This window comes from Taudactylus pleione, unplaced genomic scaffold, assembly GCF_031769625.1.
Source record: "Taudactylus pleione unplaced genomic scaffold, aTauple2 ptg000027l, whole genome shotgun sequence".
NCBI lineage: Eukaryota > Metazoa > Chordata > Amphibia > Anura > Myobatrachidae > Taudactylus > Taudactylus pleione.
Window position 1 is genome coordinate 3,313,998 of NW_028284429.1, and position 22,722 is coordinate 3,336,719.

Here is a 22,722-nt window from a genome sequence, read left to right on the forward strand (position 1 = left end):
GACACAGACGACTAGATCGTCAGATAATAATTACAAATGATCATAACCAATTATTTGACTTCGACAATATACGTAGGCTTACCATATCATCCATTTATATACGTAGACTTACCATATCATCCCTTTATATACCTAGGCTTACCATATCATCCCTTTATATACATAGGCTTACCATATCATCCCTTTATATACATAGGCTTACCATATCATCCCTTTATATACGTAGGCTTACCATATCATCCCTTTATATACGTAGGCTTACCATATCATCCCTTTATATACACGTAGGCTTACCATATCATCCCTTTATATACACGTAGGCTTACCATATCATCCCTTTGTAGACCTAGGCTTACCATATCATCCCTTTATATACCTAGGCTTTCCATATCATCCCTTTATAGACCTAGGCTTACCATATCATCCCTTTATATACGTAGGCTTTCCATATCATCCCTTTATAGACCTAGGCTTACCATATCATCCCTTTATATATGTAGGCTTACCATATAATCCCTTTATATACATAGGCTTACCATATCATCCCTTTATATACGTAGGCTTACCATATCATCCCTTTATATACGGAGGCTTACCATATCATCCCTTTATATATACGTAGGCTTACCATATCATCCCTGTATATACGTAGGCTTACCATATCATCCCTTTATATATACGTAGGCTTACCATATCATCCCTTTATATATACGTAGGCTTACCATATCATCCCTTTATATATACGTAGGCTTACCATATCATCCCTGTATATACGTAGGCTTACCATATCATCCCTTTATATTATGAATACCCCAATATCGCTAAACATGAAATAATTGCTTTCCAGACTTTGATTGTGGTTCCAAAGCACAAAAAGTTCTTATTGTAATAAAAAAGTAAGTTACACGCTTTGATCTATCACAATTAGCGCAAAGACAATTAAATACAAAGAGGTGCAACCAATACATACGCATGCGCCCCAGATCCACGTCCCAGTCATCAATCCTGATGTCTGTGGTCATCAAATGGGTATGACTGAGATCTAGCCCCAAAAGCACAAGCCTATATACCCTCCAGAGTGTTACACCAACAATAGAGACAAGCATACGTGATTTCATTGGTTCTTGATTCTTGTCATTCTGGTACGATGCAGGTCATAGGACAGTTCATATGGTGACAACAGGGATATGGTCCATCCCTCCAAACGAGTTAAAACTGGTTAAGACACTACATACAGAGTACACATTCTAACCAATAATTCCCCATAATCCATAACCACCGAACGCAAGATGCGACTCCTTCGCCGATAGATTCGGATATCTGGAATTAAACAGGGTGTCAGTATGATACCAAACACGACATGTCTACTAAGTTCTATACCTTACATATCATATATGTACATTTTACTCCATAATGATTAGCTAACAAAACCTCTAATATTATGCTCATGCTAGGGAACCTTTTATATATGTGCTTGCATAAGTGAATGTGAGATATTTACAGGAATTCATCAGTATACGTTGAGCGTCTGTATATTGAAATAGCAACTATGTATATATATATGTGAATATGCATGTAAACGTCTTTGTGTATGCATGAATATATGTGTGTGCAAATGTGCATCATTGTATGTGTCATGGATTAATATATATATATATATATATATATATATATATATATATAGCTTTTTCCATTAACTGCCATTTTTTAGATTATATCTGTCTGAATCTAATTCCAAGGAGTCCTATACAATGAAGTTGTTCTGCTCACAGGTGACATTGCAAGCTTATGCAGGAGTCAAGAAGTCTGATAACTCAACAAAGGCTTCCCTATGCTTATTTAGAGTAAAATTGTCATTTCTTCTTAACCACATTAGCATTGAACACAAGGCATACAATTGCGAATGATAGTCAAACTTCTGACAATTGTTTCTAACTTTGCAATTAAAATATTCCTAAACACTTTATAGCATCTTTGTGTATTTTAATTACTAGTCACAGACATGTATACAGAACCTGTGTTTCATCACTGACTAAACCTTGCATAGATATAAATATACATATACGCATTTGTGCAAATCGGATTTCGCCGATGCAGAGTAGCGTCCGATTTACTCTTTATCAGACACAGACGACTAGATCGTCAGATAATAATTACAAACGATCATAACCAATTATTTGACTTCGACAATATACGTAGGCTTACCATATCATCCATTTATATACGTAGACTTACCATATCATCCCTTTATATACCTAGGCTTACCATATCATCCCTTTATATACATAGGCTTACCATATCATCCCTTTATATACGTAGGCTTACCATATCATCCCTTTATATACGTAGGCTTACCATATCATCCCTTTATATACGTAGACTTACCATATCATCCCTTTATATACATAGGCTTACCATATCATCCCTTTATACACGTAGGCTTACCATATCATCCCTTTATATACCTAGGCTTACCATATCATCCCTTTATATACGTAGGCTTACCATATAATCCCTTTATATACGTAGGCTTACCATATCATCCCTTTATATACGTAGACTTACCATATCATCCCTTTATATACGTAGGCTTACCATATCATCCCTTTATATACGTAGGCTTACTATATCATCCCTTTATATACGTAGGCTTACCATATCATCCCTTTATATACGTAGGCTTACCATATCATCCCTTTATATACGTAGGCTTACCATATCATCCCTTTATATACGTAGGCTTACCATATCATCCCTTTATATACGTAGGCTTACCATATCATCCCTTTATATACGTAGGCTTACTATATCATCCCTTTATATACGTAGGCTTACCATATCATCCCTTTATATACGTAGGCTTACCATATCATCCCTTTATATACGTAGGCTTACCATATCATCCCTTTATATACGTAGGCTTGCCATATCATCCCTTTATATACGTAGGCTTACCATATCATCCCTTTATATACGTAGGCTTACCATATCATCCCTTTATATACGTAGGCTTACCATATCATCCCTTTATATACGTAGGCTTACCATATCATCCCTTTATATACGTAGGCTTACCATATCATCCTTTTATATATGTAGGCTTACCATATCATCCCTTTATATATGTAGGTTTACCATATCATCCCTTTATATACGTAGGCTTACCATATCATCCCTTTGTATACCTAGGCTTACCATATCATCCGTTTATATACATAGGCTTACCATATCATCCCTTTATATACCTAGGCTTACCATATCATCCCTTTATATACCTAGGCTTACCATATCATCCCTTTATATACCTAGGCTTACCATATCATCCCTTTATATACCTAGGCTTACCATATCATCCCTTTATATACCTAGGCTTACCATATCATCCCTTTATATACGTAGGCTTACCATATCATCCCTTTATATACGTAGGCTTACCATACTATCCCTTTATATACGTAGGCTTACCATACTATCCCTTTATATACCTAGGCTTACCATATCATCCCTTTATATACATAAGCTTACCATATCATCCCTTTAAACCAGGACACTCATGAATTACACAGGTTCTGTGGCTCATTAAAACCAGGTGAAATGCAGACTTGAAGTCAGACAGACACAGAACCTGTGTAATTCCTGAGTGTCCCAGTTTAAAGGGATAGTATGGTAAGCCTATATATAAAGGGATGATTTGGTAAGCCTACAGTATATATAAAGGGATAGTAGGACAGGGGCTGGCTGGCAACTTTTAGCCTGGGGGGCAAATGTATGCAGGCGGCCCTGGCAGAGGAGTAGCGTGTAGCCAGGGTGCACAGAGCACGTGCATGCTATGGCGCCCCCCCCCTCAAGTATTCCAAGGAGGAGGCGGGTCCATATGGGATTAATGTAAAGTAAAAATAAAGATTAGGGGCAGCCCCCTGTAGTGGTGCCCATATGCAGTGCCCCGTTGTGCCCCAGTAGAGGACCCCCTTATGTAGGCCTCCAGCAGTGCCCCCAGTAGTGATCCCCCCTATGCAGTGCCCTTTATATAGTGCCCCCAGTAGTGGTCCCCCCTGTGCAGTGCCCCTTGTGCCCCCAGTAGTAAGCCCCTTATATAGTGCTCCCAGTAGTGGTACCCCCTATGCAGTGCCCCCAGTAGTGGTACCCCTATGCAGTGCCCCCAGTAGCAAGCCACCCCCCATGCAGTGCCCCCAATAGTGGTAACCCTTATGCAGTGCCCCTTAAATAGTGGCCCCAGTTGTAGTCTCCCCCCTATGCAGTACCCCCAGTATTGTCCTTTATATAGAGCCCCCAGCAGTGGTCCCCCGATAAAGTGCCCCCAGTAGTAGTCCCCTCCCCTTGTAGTGCCCCTAGTAGTAGTCCCCCCCATGTAGTGCCCCTAGTAGTAGTCCCCCCTTGTAGTGCCCCCAGTAATAGTAGTCCCCCCCCTTGTAGTTCCCCCAGTAGTAGTCCAACCAGTTGTAGTCCCCCCCTTGAAGTGCCCCCAGTAGTAGTCCCCAGTAGTGATCCCCCCTTGTAGTTCCCCCAGTAGTAGTGCCCCCCTTGAAGTGCCCCCAGTAGTGGACTCCCCCCTGCAGTTCCCCCAGTAGTGGTCTCCCCCTTGTAGTGTCCCCAGTAGTGGTCTCCCCCTTGTAGTGTCCCCAGTAGTGGTCTTCCCCTTGTAGTGCCCCCAGTAGTGGTTTCCCCCTTGTAGTGCCCCCAGTAGTGGTCTCCCCCTTGTAGTGCCCCCAGTAGTGCTCTCCCCCTTGTAGTGAGGTAGACATATGTAATTAAAAAAAAACAATAAACACTTACCTGAATCCCCACTCCCGCCGCCGCCATCCGCTCCTCCGTCTGTACTCTCAGGTCGGCCCGCTCTGCATTATGGGAGAGATGCCATGACGTCTCTCCCATTACCCACTGCAGGAGCCGGAAGATGGAGCGGCTCCGGCAGTGGGTGCAGCAGCAGTCAGTGAGAGTCTAACAGACTCTCATTGGCTGCTAATTAAAACAAACACACAGCTGCCAGCGCCGGCGGCTGTGTGTTTGTCAGTCACTGTGTAGTGCTGACCGAACTCCGTCCGGTCAGCACTACACGCGGGGTGCAGGCAGCTGTGTCATAGAGACACAGACTGCCCGGGGTCCGCATGGCGCTGTGGCCCGGGGGGCACATGGCACCCTGCCCCCCGGCCCAGCCCGCCTCTGTAGTAGGGTAAGCCTAGATATAAAGGGATAGTACAGTAAGCCTAGATATAAAGGGATAGTAGGGTAAGCCTAGATATAAAGGGATAGTATGGTAAGCCTAGATATAAAGGGATAGTAGGGTAAGCCTAGATATAAAGGGATAGTAGGGTAAGCCTAGATATAAAGGGATAGTATGGTAACACTAGATATAAAGGGATAGTAGGGTAAGCCTTGATATAAAGGGATAGTAGGGTAAGCCTATATATAAAGGGATAGATATAAAGGGATAGTAGGGTAAGCCTAGATATAAAGGGATAGTAGGGTAAGCATAGATATAAAGGGATAGTAGGGTAAGCCTAGATATAAAGGGATAGTAGGGAAAGCATACATATAAAGGGATAGTAGGGTAAGCCTAGATATAAAGGGATAGTAGGATAAGCCTAGATATAAAGGGATAGTAGGGTAAGCCTATATATATAAAGGGATAGTAGGGTAAGCCTAGATATAAAAGGATAGAAGGATAAGCCTAGATATAAAGGGATAGTAAGGTAAGCCTAGATATAAAGGGATAGTAGGGTAAGCCTAGATATAAAGGGATAGTAGGGTAAGCCTAGATATAAAAGGATAGTAGGATAAGCCTGTATATAAAGGGATAGTATGGTAAGCCTAGATATAAAGGGATAGTAGGGTAAGACTAGATATAAAGGGATAGTATGGTAAGCCTATTTATAAAGGGATAGTATGGTAAGCCTAGATATAAAGGGATAGTATGGTAAGCCTAGATATAAATGATAGTATGGTAAGCCTAGATATAAAGGATAGTGGGGTAAGCCTAGATATAAAGGGATAGTAGGATAAGCCTAGATATAAAGGGATAGTAGGGTAAGCCTAGATATAAAGGGATAGTAGGGTAAGACTAGATATAAAGGGATAGTATGGTAAGCCTTGATATAAAGGGATAGTAGGGTAAGCCTAGTTATAAAGGGATAGTAGGGTAAGCCTTGATATAAAGGGATAGTAAGGTAAGCCTAGATATAAAGGGATAGTAGGGTAAGTCTAGATATAAAGGGATAGTAGGGTAAGCCTAGATATAAAGGGATAGTATGGTAAGCCTAGATATAAAGGGATAGTATGGTAAGCCTAAATATAAAGGGATAGTATGGTAAGCCTAGATATAAAGGGATAGTATGGTAAGCCTAGATATAAAGGGATAGTATGGTAAGCCTAGATATAAAGGGATAGTATGGTAAGCCTAGATATAAAGGGATAGTATGGTAAGCCTAGATATAAAGGGATAGTATGGTAAGCCTAGATATAAAGGGATAGTATGGTAAGCCTAGATATAAAGGGATAGTATGGTAAGCCTAGATATAAAGGGATAGTATGGTAAGCCTAATTTAATGAGGACTCAATTCACAGTCTGCAAGATTGTCCTACCTAGCAAGTTAAAGTCATCCCACAATCATCAGACAGAGCAATGGTAGCGAGCATCCAAACCATAAAATCCTATGCCAGCAACACCAGGCAGGAATCTAGCAGGGCACTCGGGTGAATATAAGGAAGCTGTGTTTGGCTTAGCTCCCTGCGCTATGAGGGCACTGGGACAAATTAAACACCTTAAATGGATATAATGACATCACCCATTCAGTGTTTCAAGGCGGTTCAAATCCTGGTAGCGGCAGCCCGACAGAGGAGGAAATCCCGATCGTCCTAAGGGTAAGTATAAACTAACCTAATTCTACCCCCTAACCCTCCTTTAGGGTGCCTAACCCTAACCTCCCTCCCCTGTGCCTAAACCTAACCCCCCCTTCCCCGCCACCTAAACCTAAGTCCCTCGGGGGGTGCCTAACCCTAACCTCCACCCGGGGGTGCCTAACCCTAACCCCCCCTTCCCCTAGCCTTACCCTAACCCTCCCGCGGGGGTGCCTAACCCTAAGTCCCCCCCAGGAGCCCTAAGCCTAACCCTCCCCCCCTGCAGCTGTCCGCGCTCGGCGCCTGGCATCCCTTCGTTCGGAATGCCGGGCGCCGGTCTCCTGGCATCGGTAAAATGACAGGCGTCTAGATTTAGACGCCTGTCATTTACCCCTCCCCGGGATTAAGTAGTCGGGAAGCTGGCGGTCGGCATTGCGTCCGCCGGCTTCCTGAATGTATACCGTTTCAGGTACCCCTAAAATGTTTTCTCTTTATGCAGCCGTCGCCAGTCACCTCATGGCAGCACAAGCCCTGCGTACAGGAGGCAAAGGTGCCTTTGAATACAAAAAAAAATATCAGATGTGCAATAATTTATTTGTATAACAAACCTCCCAACATGACTCATTCCAGGGAGGACAAAATGCTCTGTTCCTAATTTACAATTGCCATCACCTGTGTTGAACTAGTTAAGTGATAAGAAAGGTGTTTCGCCACAGGTGATGGCAATCATAAACTAGGAGGGAAGTCCAGGGGCAGAGCATCTAGTCCCTCCTGGAATGGGTCACATTGGGAGGTATGCTATTGTGAACATTCCAACATGACCCTCTCCAGGAGGGACACAATGCTCTGTTCCTGGACTTCCCTGGTAATGTATGATTGCCGTCATCTGTGGTGAAACACCTTTCTTCTCACTTAACGGGCGGAATTAAATTGTTTTCGCGGCCCGCATCTCCCGTCTAAAGTGACAGGAGATCGCGGGCCGCTATTCAATTGTGCCAGCTTTTCACGCTGATCGCACCCAAAGTGATCGGGTTTAGCCGCGTAGATTGGCTAACCCCGACCGAAGTGCTGGGCGCGATCGCGAAAAGTGATGTTTGGGCGCCCAAACATGTCACTTTTCGCACATTTCAGCTCTCATCGCGCCCGACAGGAGCAAGAATAGAATAGCTCCGTCGGGCGCGATAGGGGATGAAATGAATTGAATTCCGCCCAACTAGTTCAACACAGGTGATGGCAATCATACATTACCAGGGAAGTCCAGGAACAGAGCATTGTGTCCCTCCTGGAGAGGGTCATGTTGGAATGTTCACAATAGCATACCTCCCAATGTGACCCATTCCAGGAGGGACTAGATGCTCTGCCCCCGGACTTCCCTCCTAGTTTATGATTGCCATCAGCTGTGGCGAAACACCTTTCTTATCACTTAACTAGTTCAACACAGGTGATGGCAATCATACATTACCAGGGAAGTCCAGGAATAGAGCAGTGTGTCCCTGGAGAGGGTCATGTTGGGAGGAATGCTATAGGGCCAGTAGGTTTCATATAATTAGGCGTACCATACTATCCCTTTATATTGGGACACTCAGGAATTACACATTCTGTGTCTGGCTGACTTCAAGCCTGGATTTCACCTGGTTTTAATGAGCCACAGAACCTGTGTAATACTGAACATGTGTGTTTCGGTTTAAAGGGATAGTATAATAGTAATGTTGGATGATGAGGAAGGCTGATATAACAGGCAGAAAGCAACCTGCTCGCAAGAGCTTACAATCTAGAGAAATAATTAGGAAGTAAAGCGAGTAAAGGCCCCCATACATTAGCAATTGATTGCAGCAATCATGCAATTTGCAATCGATTGTGTATAAAAATCTTTCCCTTTTTCAATCGATTGCAGAATTGCCAAAATCGATTGAAAAAGGGAAAGATTTTTATACACAATCGATTGCAAATTACACGATTGCTGCAATCAATTGCTAATGTATGGGGGCCTTTACTGTGCACCTGCAATGCTGGGGGGCAAATACATGTATTATGTCTGCATGCAGGGTAAATAATACCGGCTGCTTCTGCATGTAGCCCACACATGCTGGGCAGATTTATTCTCTGCATTGTCAGAGTAATAATAGCGTCAGTCCCACGATGTATATAAAATAGCAATCAGTGCTCTTAGAGAATGGAGAGGGTTTTAAAATGATTACGTTCTAGTAATCACTTAAGTAAATGAAGGAGGGGAAGGGGAGAGAGCTTAGCTGTCACCATCCCGGTACAGACAGGATAAATGGCTTCAGTGAAAGGACAGGACCATAAGACCGGCCTTATCTCTAATAGAGAGAGAGTGCTTGTCCCTGCTATTGATGTGCTAGCACCATTAGCATATTGCTGGGCTGCCTGTCTGCTGTAACACAGCTGTGCAGCTCTCTCCCTGCTGGAATCACTTGTATTGCACATCTGAAATTACTTCTGCAATTGATAGTTTTAAATATCAGGTGTTCTCAGCAGGCTGTACCTCTGGGCCCTGAGCACATGACAGGCCTGCAAGTGAAACTGATGGATAGATGGCCCTGTGTGCGGTGACAGCTTCGCACGATCCGATTGGCTGCTCAGTCGCTCTCTTGGAGTTGGCAGTCTTCCCATCTCACTGTATGGCAATCTTGTAAGGAGAATGAGCGAGGAGAGAGCATCCGCCTGTGGCTGTAGGGGACCTGTGCTGGAAGCCATCGCTCATGCCTTGCTGTACTGTAAGTATACTGCTAAATATTAACCTGCTTATAATATATATTCCACCATTTGCAGCGAATGCCACCGACTTGTGCTGCAAATCCTTCCCTCTTATGTTGAATTGGTGCCTATATATCCTGGAAAGGAAAATCCTCTCCCCAGCTGGGGCTTTTCTCTCCCTGCAGTACAGTCAGTGCAGATGCATGAATGCAGGGAAATGTATCACTTCCATCCAATATGATATTGCCTGATGCCTGAAATGAAAGTGAATGATGTGTTTATAAAGTGACCCTTGGATAATTCACTTTTGGCCCACGTGGGGATAGCAGTGTGGGCTGGTGCTGCATTGCACCCAATTTAGTTGCAAAGCTGATGATTAATTCCTAGACTAAAGTTTCCCGTTCTAGAATTGTTCCCATTGTACATTACATGGGGGACAGTGTGAGCATATTGCAGCATAGCCAGCCAAGAATACTTTGCTAATGTGTACAGTTTAATATAACTCCAGGTCTCCATTATAGGATGTGGCCATACAGTCATCTGACACATACAGTATTGCAATATATTGATGTATGAATATATATTTTATTGTTTGGGTTTTATTTGTTTTTCTTTTCAATTTCTGAATGCTGGAGACACCAGGAGGAAATAAAATGTACATGTATTTTACATTGTGGTATTACAGTGTTTTATGGCTTTCTCAGCCTGTTTATTGTAGAGATGTCAGTGCCCAGCGCATTCACTTATAACTTGTAGGTTTGGTGTAATTGTTGCAATTTCTGGAGTTCCAGGAGATTACGGTGTTGTGTTATTATGTGAAATGGGGTTATTATTAGAAAGTGAGCTGGAATGTTACAGTGAATATCTGACATGTTATTGACAAGCATTCGGAGATATTGTGTATATATTGTGGCTGCCACTGACAAACATCTGTAAGATTCATAATATCCGGTTGTTCCCCTCTGCAATTTGTTCCAGGACTCAGGTCAGCACATTAAATCTAAATTCGAGATAAGTGGGTTAAACCCACCGGAATTTCAGCTTTCCAACAGGATCAGAGTCCCGACCTGTGGTTATGCAGCAGCAGCTAAAAAATTACTACAGTGTATCTAAAGCCAGTAAAGACAGGGACACTGTATCATTCATTGATGAAACGCCATCAGGGACTCTGGGAGCATTGTGATCAATCCAGGGGCACTGTGTGCAATTAAGGAAAACACCTTTAGCAATGTTTTCTTTTTAAAGGGACACTGTGTTCATTTAAAAAAAAAAAAACCCTTTTAGGAGCAGTGATCTTGTGGTCATTTGTTAAAGAAATAAATATATATTTATTTTTTAACTTGTGTATGTTCAGGCAGGCCAGACACTGGTACAGTTAAACTACGCTGAGTGGGTGCCGTGTTAATATCAGCGCTGTGAGTCGCACTGTGAAGTTGTCTGTTTTTTTTGTTCTGTTTTTTTAAAGAAGAAAACTTTTTTATAAAACTTGTGTGTCCTGGCAGGCCAGGCAGTGGTACTTTGCTAAATAATAACTCTCAGTAGGTGTCGTGCCACCACGTTAATAATATAAGCAATGTGACTCGATATGGATCACGATCAGTTGATAGAAGAGCAGGAGCAGCGACCAAGTACTTCATCTTCTAAAGCTGGTGCTCAAGGGCGTAGAGTGTCTAAGATAGGGCATCTGAAATCAAAACAATATTTCACAATGGTAAACGAAAAAAACATCACCTCTATAATAATAAAGGGAAAGTTTCCTGCCGAATAACATAAAATTACCAGCATGCCATACACCACACGCAGTGGCAAGGAAAGGCTCAGGACTTGGCCATTATCTGCGAATGGTGGTTCTAGAACAGCTGTCTGTCTGGCATCTTCTTCTGTAACCTCCCATGATGATGTAACACCTTCTCACTCCGCTTCTAGAAGAGGTGTCAAATCGCTGCAGAAAAAAAACAAAAACACTAAGGCTGAAAAACAATTTGCGTGTTTAGAAACCTCACAAATCCCTGAGGAGAGTCTAAAGCTGCATACACACGTAATGATTTTCTGTCCAACCATCCAACAAGTTGATTGGTTGGAATGAAAATCTGGTAACATATGGGAGTAACTGATGATCAGCAATTTGCTCCTAAATGCCAGAAAACAGATGAAAATGGTCATCAGACAAGTTTGAACAAATTGTTTAGATCAAACATTTAACAAACAGTTTTTGTCCATTTTCCGGGATTTGGGAGCAAATTGCTGATTGTTATTTGCTTTCATACCTTACCAGACTTTCATTCCAACCAATCAACTAGTTGGATGGTTGGACAGAATATCTTTTACCTGTGTATACAGCTTTAGGGTGTCCATGAGTGCTTTGTGTGAGGCTGACATTTCTGCCACTGTACTCTTAGAGAAGCTTTCTTTCTTCATGTCTGCTCTCTGCCAATGTGGGGATGAGCAGCACAAATAAAGATGGTGACATAATACAAATTCAGGATGCTATTGTTCAAGTGCAACAGGAGGATGAGGACATATTTGTGGACTCTGAGGATGTTTGTGTAAGTCAGTCACCAGTGACAAAAGTTCTTGTTTGTGATAAAAAGAAAGCCATTGTCATGCCTGGGCATAAGACCAGAAAAGCCATCACTTGGGTGTGGAATTATTTTTACCCAAATCCTGACGTTTGTGAAGGCCAGATATATTAAGATGATCCTGCAAAGGGGTTCAGTATATCAGAAAATGTATAATAAACCAACTTCTAATATAAATTACTGACACATTATGAATGGATTTGTAACATTTGTGAGGCCAAAGAAAGTAGAGGTAGGGACGTTGATCATCTAGGGACCTTCTCCCTGTTACATCATTTGCAGCAAGTATAAAATGATAACAAGCAGTCCAGTATCAACTTCCAGCAGTTTGGACCAGCATATGCAATCTCCACTGCCACACCCTTCTTCTCAACCTCGTCAATAATGATCGAAGGTAGTCCTTCCAAAAAATTGTTTTGTGGGAGCCCTAACAAACCAAGGACTTCAGCCAAAAAATTGTCAGTCCCTGTCGCTGAAGTGCTTGGTTTGTTACACTGTGCATGTCCTTCTTAATGTCCAAAATAAGGGTGAGTGGGAGAGCCCAAGGACAATTCCATCTTGCACCACTTTTCTTTTCATAATGGGCTGTATTTTGGGGGGGCATTGGGGACCGTATATTTTGCATAGACAAACATTTTTTTATTGGTTATTGCTCTAATACATTTCTAAACATTTAAAAATTAATAATAATGCAATGTTAATAGCCAAGGATTCCCAACAAGGGTTAAAGAACACGTCACATTAGGTGATATTAGGAGCCTACATCCCGCCCATCCCCAGTGGCTAACGCAGGATGTTTAGAGGGGGGGGGTTCCAAATGCTTGATTTTAGAGCAAGTGTGTCCAGTTCATGAGGAGGGCATAACTAGCACTGTGTTTATACAAGACCAGTGATCACAGTAAGCCATTAAATGTGGAAGTAGGGCCATTCTGCCTGAGCTGAATGTTTTTATATCAGACATGGGCACCATTCCAGAGCACTGGAGCAAGTCCGGGAGTCTGGGGGAGCAGCAGAAGAAGAACCTAGCACTGCCCTGGACATATATGTACATATTGGTCTTGTTATGCACTGGATAGTGTATTATATGATATTACTAATTAGCCCTAGTCTATAGCAGTGTACCCCTAACTGTGCATGTTTTCCAGATCTCTTAATTGGAGCACAGGTGCAGTTATTACTGACTGACACATGTGAAAAGATGTAGAGGATGTACTATTATTTAATTTGTGATACTAAGAACATGCAGCACTAGTAAAATTCTATTCTATTACTATTTCTAATGTTGTCATGATGTGGGCTGGGGAGGGAGCTTTCCAGAGAACCGGAACCCCCCCTCCCTGCGTTTGCCTATGCTCTCCCCCCCCCCCCCCCTCCTTCCTCATAATTTAATTTGTTTGATTCACAAAGAAATTTAACTAACTAATCCATCCTACCTTCAGTAACCTGCCTTCAACTACATACATGCTTCACCTCTATTTCCCTGTACTGCTCTTGGGCCTTTGATCTAGTTCTTTATTAATGAAAACTTTCTTGGTTTCTATGCGGTTGTATGTCTATTAAACTGCCATCCTGTCTGCCACTGCTATCTGGCAATGTTTCATAGAGGTGCTTTAGGGCTCTATTTACTACAATCCGCATTTGTAATGCAGATTGTAGTGTGATATTACCGACTGAATTTGCATTGCGAATTCAGGCAATATCACAGGGATTTACTACAAATCCCTTGCAGGGACAGAGCTTGCGATAAAGCTCTGTCCCTGCGAATCCCCTCTGCACACATCATGGTATTTTCGCAAAAAATACCGTGACAAGTGTCGACGCATGCGCCGACCGTCGCTAAGCCCTGCCCCCGGTGCTAACTCCCGACCCATGATCGTGGAACCCCTCCCCCCCTCCCTTAATTACACTTGCCTGCAGTCATCGGTGCTCCGGTGTTGTCCTCTGTGGCTCTGGTCAGCTGACATCCCAGACTGCACTGGGACTCAGTCAGGTGACGACCGGGCACCAGTGCAGGCTGGGAGACCAGCTGACCAGAGGGAGGACATCATGGGAGCACCGATCACCGGTCTCTGGACTCGGGTAAGTTATTTTTATTTTTAATTTTTTTTTTGGCAGTGATCAGCGTGTGGTCTGTTTAGACCACACAGCTGATCACTGGGGCTGGCTCCGGGCTCTGCTCTACCCGTTAGAGCAGAGCAGGAGTCCGGTAACCGGGGGAGACTCTGGATAACGCTGCCACCACCAGGTGGCGATATTATCGCAGGGCTTTCCCCGGTATTTTTTCACAATTTATTTTTAGTAACTTTGGCCAGATCACATTTCCCATTACAATTATGGGAAATGCGATCTGATTACTAAAAATAAGTGATAATTAGGTGTTGGGGTAGAATTTTACAAATTCTACTCCAATTGCCCTGTAATAACTATAGGTGATACTAAAATAATGTGAAAAGGGTGTGAAAACACAAAACAGCCTTTATCACTTTATTTTATTAAAAATAATGTTAATAAATAAAGCCCATGGTATTTTAAACTGCTGTGTGTTTGTGCCGCTGATCTGTTCCTTAGTTTACCCAGCCAGCCTTGGGACAATATTGGTGAGCAATATTGTGAACTGTGAGTGGTCAAAATTAATTGGAAATTAGGGGAAATTAATGTTACTGATGTTAACAATACTGTAGTAACAAAATCGGGCCCAAATTACATGTTTTTATAAATTAAAATAAAATGCAGATCAAAACACGTCAGGGTGGTTTTGCAAAACCAAAACACGAAGATGAATCCAGGTCCAAAAGACACACACGGGGGTCCGTGTACATCTCTGATCTAAATATTTCTCATGCCTCCTGAGGGTATCAGATTTGTTTCAGGTGGCTTATAAAGGCGAATGTTCTTTCAGTAACACAATGTTGACTCATTGCCACCAAATATGGGTCATGGAAACGGATGTAGTAGACATCAAGATTTTTTTATTTTTTTTTTACACCGAGTTTAAGTGTCATCCCTGTCATACATCTATACAGAGATTCAAAAAGGGAGTACACCATAACGCCAGCACTCAGTGGCTGAACTATCCCCATGCAGAGGAATCATGGGCAGCATCGTAGCACAGTAGTTAGCATTGCTAACTCACAGCACTGGGGTTATGAGTTGGAATCCAACTGGGCCCACATCAGTGTAGTTTATATATTCTGCTTGCATGGGCTTATCCCTTCTCTCGAATAAAAAAAACTGGTAAATTGTTTAGTTTCTTATGAAAACAAATTTTTGTGAGCCTCCTAGGTCACTCCGAGTCAGAGGGTAAACCTGACTTTACACAGTGGGGGCACTACCATGATGGTGATATTGTTTATTATGCAACAATGTGCAATGTATATATGTATTTTAATTTATATTTGTGTAATATTGTTGCAATCTGATTTTAATAAACAAAACCATGATGGTGATCAGTGCTATGCCCCACCCACTGCGCTGGAAAACTAGGGAGCCCAGGGGAACACCTGGAAATTTGGGAGTCCCATGCCATTACAGTAAGTATAGGTAATTTAGACTATAATCTCCAGTGAAGTAGGGACTGAGGTCAATTATTACATAGGGGCTATGTGTTATTATCTGCTATATATATATATATATATATATATATATATAACATTACATTGTACCCAAGGCATTTATGCTGATTGGGCAGGACTGCATTTTGGGTGGTTTATCCCCATTCATAGAATCATTAAAAGGGTGGTTTTATGGAAGTGATGAACACACCGCCATGATGTGCGATCACGCTGCCTTCTCTTGCGTGTGTTGTGACGCGATCCACAAACAGATATTTTGGTGAGGTATAGCCAAGGATCATGTCCTCTCCGTTACAGTTAGGGGAGAAGAATAGACCAGAGGAATTGAATCATAGGCCACATACAGCGAATGTCTCATGACCGTAACCAAACTCTGTTATAGCAAATTTCGTTACAATGTTCCTATTTATCTGACATTACAATTGTCCCGAAGCATTTAGTATTAAATCCAAGGCTTCCGCACTGAGACTGCATTGGTAACCCCTGTCTCACGGTGCTACATATATAATATATATATATATATATATATATATATATATAATGACACACCTGCTTATCTGTATTTCATTTAATGAAATGTAAATGCTTTAAAGCATTATTTGTTACCTTTTTTTAAAGGTAATAGATATATAGCTTTGTTAATAGTCTCTTTTTTTTCTGGAAGGATAAGTGTACAGTAAGCGTCCGGGCCCCTGTACACGCTACCACGGATTATACAGGGGGAACGCCTGCATAATACTGTGTGTCTGTGTGATACTGGAAAACTGCAGGGTGAATACATGACGCTATCAGGGCTGAAGGCTGCTGTTGGCATTACAGCAATGTGGTGGATTGCGCTTTCTTTTGCTGTGGATAATATAATGGAGAGAATGGAAAATACTGCAGGGATGTGATCCTACAGGCTGTAGGGGCTGCCGTGATCGATATAACATATAATTATGTATTGATTATGCAAACCTGATGCCTTCAAGTCTTGACAGATAACAAAAAGTATTTATCCCTTATTATCACCGTGAGCAAATAGTAAAGAGTGGGATTATATTTACACTCAGATGCATTTGCAAACTGAAAAAAACATACTTGCGTGTATACGTTGTTGGATGCGTCTCAAGATGTATCCAGGTCAAAGAACAGTCATATTTACACCGGACGTGCATCTTGTGTATACCGCCACCATAATGTAGACATTGGCGAAGGCCATCGAATAACATGGTGAATAACATTGGTGGCATGAAACTATCGATGGTGAACAATCGATTTTGTACCCATCACTGGCTTTCCCTGCTGGAGGGCATGGCATTCCTCTGGACAATCCCGTTTGGGCTGGGGCTTATCTATGTGCCACGGTGAGTGGGGCAAAGCTCTGTGCCCCCTCCATCTGGGAAAAAAACAAGACCACTACTGACCGTCATAGAGCAAAGACAGCGTAAACCATTAACCATCGGATGTTTTAGCCGTCAAAGACCTTACCCAGTACAGATGCAGCTTGACTGTTTTAGTAGTAAATCTAAAATATCATTACCATATTTGTACACAAGAGGGAATAGTGTATTCACAGTTATTAATAAAGTAGATGAAGTACCCGGCATTGCCCGGGTTTAAATGTTCAACATGGTTTTTTTTTCATTGCGTGATGTTGTCAAAATGCATCCAGTGGACAGCTCAGAACCGGCTCCCCGGATCAAAGTTCTTCCCAGTGTACACCAATGAGAGGTCTGACCTGAACCTAACACCCCTAAAATCTGGCCAGGATCCAACTGGACCGCCTTGCGTTGGCTTCATCCTAATAAGCGCAGGGGTGTCCGAATGCATAACCAGAAAACAAACAAATAGACCAATGAATTTTAGATACAAGATACAATTAGTAACAATTTGAAATTAAAAAGACGTTAAATACGAACTTCTCCATTGTTCCCTTTAACTAATCCAACAGGAATTTTCCTTCCTGGATTAGTCCAAATGGAAATAGGAATTTAGTAATCTGATTAGAGAGCAGTGAATCTATATAATCTAGCGGCAACGCTAACGGATTGTGCATGAGCTGATGAGGGCAATCAGGAGAGAGTGTCACTGCTTATTGTTACACCAGGATGCAGTCCAGTTCTAATGCCGAAAGCTATGTCAACATTGTTTAAATGTCGGCAGGCAACATATCGACATCCTCGGAATGTGACAATGTGAAATACTGATGTTCTTAGAATGTCGACATTAGGGTTAGGCTGTGGGGGCAGGGGTAGCTGAAGATGCCATTGCTGCTGGGACCAAGTAAGACTCCGCTAGACCACTAGGGACCTAGGGACGGTTTGTCGGCAATCCACGATGACTGTCTCTGAGGCATAGAAGCAAAAAACATACACTTATTATACTTACTATACTTTTTTCGCACTATAGGGGCTAATTGAATCCCACCCCACCCCTTGGTCTTTGATTAAACTTTTTTTTATTTTTTCCTTATGGGGAACCAATTACAAAAAAAACCCAAATCTGACATGGTAAATACAGGCCTAGTATACCACACACCGTTGCGCCAGCCATCCAAAACATGCAAAAATCAAAAAAGTCGTGCCCAAAACCGAGACAAGACCTTTCTGTTTTGTCCCCTAGCTTTGCACACCTGTTTGGTCGGGAAGCAGTCAGGAAGCTGACGGACGGAATCCCGACCGCCGGCTTCCCGACTGTCTAATCCCGGCAAGTGTCTAATGACAGGCGTCGAAATCCCGACGCCTGTCATTAGACCTATGCCGGGAGCCCAACACCCGGTTTACCGTTCGAAGGTAAGCCGGGCGCCAACAGCCGCGGGGGAGGTTTAGGGCTCCTGGCGGGGGACTTGGGGTTAGGCACCCCCCGGGAGGTTAGGCTAGGGGAAGGGGGGGTTAGGGTTAGGCACCCCTGGGGGGGGGGGTTAGGGTTAGGCACCCCCCAGGGGGACTTAGGTTTAGGTGGCAGGGAAGGGGGGGTTAGGTTTAGGCACTTAGAGGGGGGATTAAGGTTAGGCACTTGGGGGGGAGGTTAGGGTTAGGCACCCCTAACTTAGGGGGAGGAATTAGGTTAGCATACTTACCTTAATGGACGATTGGGATTTCCACCTCTGTCGGCCCGTCACTGTCGGGATTTGCCCGCCTGTGTGCTTCCCGGGATTTGCACGCCTGCCTGGCCCTGTGTTTGCAGACCTAAATAGAGACGCGATGGCCCTATCTGCTCAGCTGAGCAGTGGGTTTGGGTCTGAGAACACCTGAGGCCAAGTTCTGCGAAATGTGCAAAAATGTAGCAGCCAAGTGAACAACAGTCCCCAGAACTCTCTCTGCCTTTTATTATTATTATTATTATTATTATTATTATTATTATTATTATTATTATTATTATTGTGCCACAAGTGTTCTGCAGCGCCTTGCAAAGTACATTAACAAATAAGTAACCAGTGAATTGCAATACAATACAATACAGGACATGGATAATAAACATTGCTATATTAGCGACCTTTACGCCCACATAAGCAGCCAAGTGTTAGTTGCCCTAGTGGGGAGTAAGAGATAAATTAAATTACAGTAGGGAGAAGCACAAGAGGGTAGAGGGCCCTCAAAAGAGCTTACATTCTTTAAGGGAGGGGCAGACGAACAGGAGTGACACAGATGGGGTAGGCGGGGAGGAATGAGCATGTAGCAGCAAGTTAGGATGAGAGTTGGAAGGCTTGAATGAAGTAGTGGGTCCTAATACCTCATTTGAAAGATTGTAGAGAGGTGCAGAGTCTGATGGGGAGAGGAAGGGAGTTCCAAAGGTAGGGAGCAGCACGGGCAAAATCTTGGGAGTGGGAGGAAGTAATCTGCATGAAAGGCGGTGTGTATTAAGCGAACGAGGAGGGCGGACAGAAGAGTGAGGGGAGAGGAGATCAGAGGTGTAAATGGCAGAGGAATGGGTGAGGGCTTTGTAAGTGAGTGTGAGAGCCTTGAATTGGGTTCTGAAAGGGGATGGGAGCCAGTGGAGGGCTTGTAAGAGAGGGGAGGCAGATGTAGAGTGTTTGGAGAGTAAGATAAGCCGAGAAGCAGCATTGAGCACAGACTGGAGAGGAGAGAGATGGGATTTGGGGAGGCCAGATAAAAGGAGGTTACAGTAGTCCAATCTGGAGATGACCAATTAGTGTATGAGGGTTTTAGTGGCATCCTGGGTGAGAAAGGGTCTAATCTTGGAAATATTCTTGAGATGGAAACGACAGGACTGTGAGAGGTTCTGAATATGTGGTTTGAAGGAGAGGGAAGAGTCCAAGATGACTCCAAGACAATGCACTTTGGGACTAGATGAGATAGTTATGCTATCTATTGATAAAGAAATAGTGGGACATGATGTTATGTGGGAGGGTGGGAAGACAATCAGCTCAGTCTTAGACATATTAAGTTTGAGAAATCGCTGGGACATCCAGGAAGAGATAGCCGAGAGAAAGTTAGAGATCTGAGTCAGTAGAGCGGGGGAAAGATTTCAGTGTCATAAGCCTAGAGATGATAATGGAGGTCAAAAGAGCTGATGAGTTTACCTAAAGAGGACGTATAGAGAGAGAATAGGAGAGGTCCAAGAACAGAACCTTGGGGAACACCTACTGTAAGAGGCTGTGGTGGGGAGAAGTTGTCATGAGAGGAGACAGAGAAGGAGCAGTCAGAGAGGTAAGAGGACAGCCAGGAGAGAGCAGTGTCAGGTAGACCAAGGGAGTGAAGGATATGCAGCAGGAGAGGGTGGTCCACAGTGTCAAAAGCAGCAGAGAGGTCAAGGAGAATGAGCAGGGAGTAGTAGCCCTTGGATTTGGCAGCAAGGAGATCGAGTGGAGAGAATGGAAGCCAGACTGAAAAGGGTCAAGGAGGGAGTGGGAGGAAAGAAATGTGGTGAGGCGGTTGTAAACAATACGCTCAAGGAGTTTGGAGGCAAAAGGGAGGAGAGAGATTGGTTGGTAGTTCGAGGATCAAGGTTAGGTTTTTTAAGAATGGAGGAGACAAGAGCATGCGACCATCGGGCTTGCGATGAGACCCTTGTGGTAGTGTCTCGTTGCCGCAAGCCCTGGAGTGCTTTTGGCTCTGACCGAGCCAAAAGCACTCCCACTGACATCACTTGTGATGTCAGTGGGGCCGGCCCTAGATGGTAGGCGTTCCCATGGGAACACCTCCGTCTGGGCAGCCCTGGCCCACCCACCAAAGGGGGCGTGCTGTCGATGTTGAGTGACATCGACAGCACGCCCCCTTTGTAGCGAGACCCGGAAGGGACGGCTTGCCCAACGCTATCCGGGTCTCGCGCATGTGCACGACAGAGCCGCCTCCGTTGTGCGCATGTGCACTGGGCCAACATCGACCCGCTTGCGAGCGCTCAGTGCTCGCGAGCGGGTCTGAATCAAGCCCAGAGTCAAGAGCAGAAGTAAGGGAGGCATTGTATAGGGAAGCAGCTTGTTCAGCGCAGGAGAAAGAGAGGATAGGGGAGAGAAGTGAGTCAAGTAGGGAAGAAAAGAAAGCAGCGTCGATAGCTTCAATGTTATGCTTAGTGATGGTGGCTTTTGGAGGTAGTGGAGGGGAAGGAGAGAGGGATAGGTTAAAAGAGAGAAGGTGATGGTCAGAGAGGGGGAATGGGGAATTGGAGTAGGCAGAAATATCACAATGGTGAGTGAATACTAGAGCAAATGCCCACTTGCATGGGAGAGTGAGGAGGTCCATTGGGAGAGGCCAAATGAGGAAGTGAGGGTGAGTAGTTTGGAGGCAGCGGAATCTGTGGGGATATCAATTGCAATATTGAGTCACCTAGGATAATAGAGAGAAGGTCTGAGGAGAGAAGGTGAGTGAGCCAGGAAGCAAAGTTGTCAAGGAACTTGGAGGGAGGGCTGGGGGGACGTTAGATGACCGCTACTCTGAGGTGTACTAGTTGGAAGAGGTATAGCATGAACTTCAAATGTGGAGAATGTAAGGGATTGTTGGTATGAGTAACCAGGGGATATAAGGACACCAACACCACCCCCATGGCGACCCCCAGGCCTGGGGGTGTGGGAGGTGAGGCCTCCATAGGAGAGAGCTGCAGGAGAAGTGGTGTCAGAGGGTAAAATCCAGGTTTCAGTGGCCAGGAGATTCAGGGAGTTGGAGATGAAAAGGTCATGGGTGGGGGCCAGTTTGTTACAGACTGATCTGGCATTCCAGAGGGCACAGGATAGAGGGACAGAGGTGATAGGAGAGATGTGAATGACATTGTCAGGGTTGCTATAGCGTGGAGATCAGATTACTTTGGGAGACCGAGATGAATAGAGTGTAGGGATCATTCGGGGCTCCTGTGCTAGGGGGGGACCCTGTAGGAGGTGGGCAGGGAGGGAAATTAAGGGGACATGGATGAAGGTGGGGGTAAAGTGACAGGGAGAGAAGTGAGGGAGGAGAGATTATCAGTGGGGTAGTACGATCCTTGGGAGTATAAGATAAAGAAAATGGAGGCAGAGAGAGAAGGGGAGATAGGAGGAGGTGGAGGAGACCAGGGGGAAAGGATAGAGGTGGAGTCAGGGCAGAACAAAAGATTAGTTAGAAACTGAGTGAAGGGAGGAGTTGAAGACAACATGGTCATGGTAAGGATGAGGTACAGTGTCAGCACAACAAAAATATATTATGGAGTTTCTAAAAAGTGGAGATAAGATGGGAGCAGAAATTGAATATTAGAGTAGAGAGTAGTAGTAGCTAGATCATGTAAGACTAGGCCAAAGAGGTAAGGTAAAAAGACATTATTAGAGAGGTAAGCTGATATTAACAGTGTTCAGTAAGATTATCTGTTAAGCACAGAGGCAGCACAAATAGTTGCAAGTAATGGCCAGAGTTTTTGTAGCAACCAAACCCAAACCGAGTCCAGTGATGAACCTCCAGGCTATGCAGTCAACAGGCTCATGTAGCAGTGAGACTGTGGATTCACCTTTGTTGATGTTGTTTTCTTTAAATCTAGATCAGGTTGTTAGAAGTGTAGATCGGTTGTTTCCCTTCTGTTCAATGCCGGTCTAACGC

At 43.8% G+C, this 22,722-nt stretch overlaps 1 protein-coding gene across 3 annotated transcripts in view; it reads left to right on the top strand.

Annotated features, from left to right (window-relative positions):
• The first annotated feature begins 9,203 nt into the window (after nt 1-9,203).
• Nucleotides 9,204-22,722, top strand: part of OSBPL5 (oxysterol binding protein like 5) — a 130,238-nt gene continuing 116,719 nt past the window's right edge. For 2 of the 3 annotated variants that reach the window (XM_088451799.1, XM_088451798.1), the window contains exon 1: nt 9,206-9,593. Coding sequence is in view for 2 of the 3 variants with exons in the window: in XM_088451798.1 (XP_088307924.1) it covers nt 9,579-9,593 (15 nt within the window). In the remaining variant the exon portion in view is untranslated. Of the gene's footprint in view, nt 9,594-22,722 lie in introns of all 3 variants that reach the window. The other variant, XM_088451801.1, reaches the window with a different exon arrangement.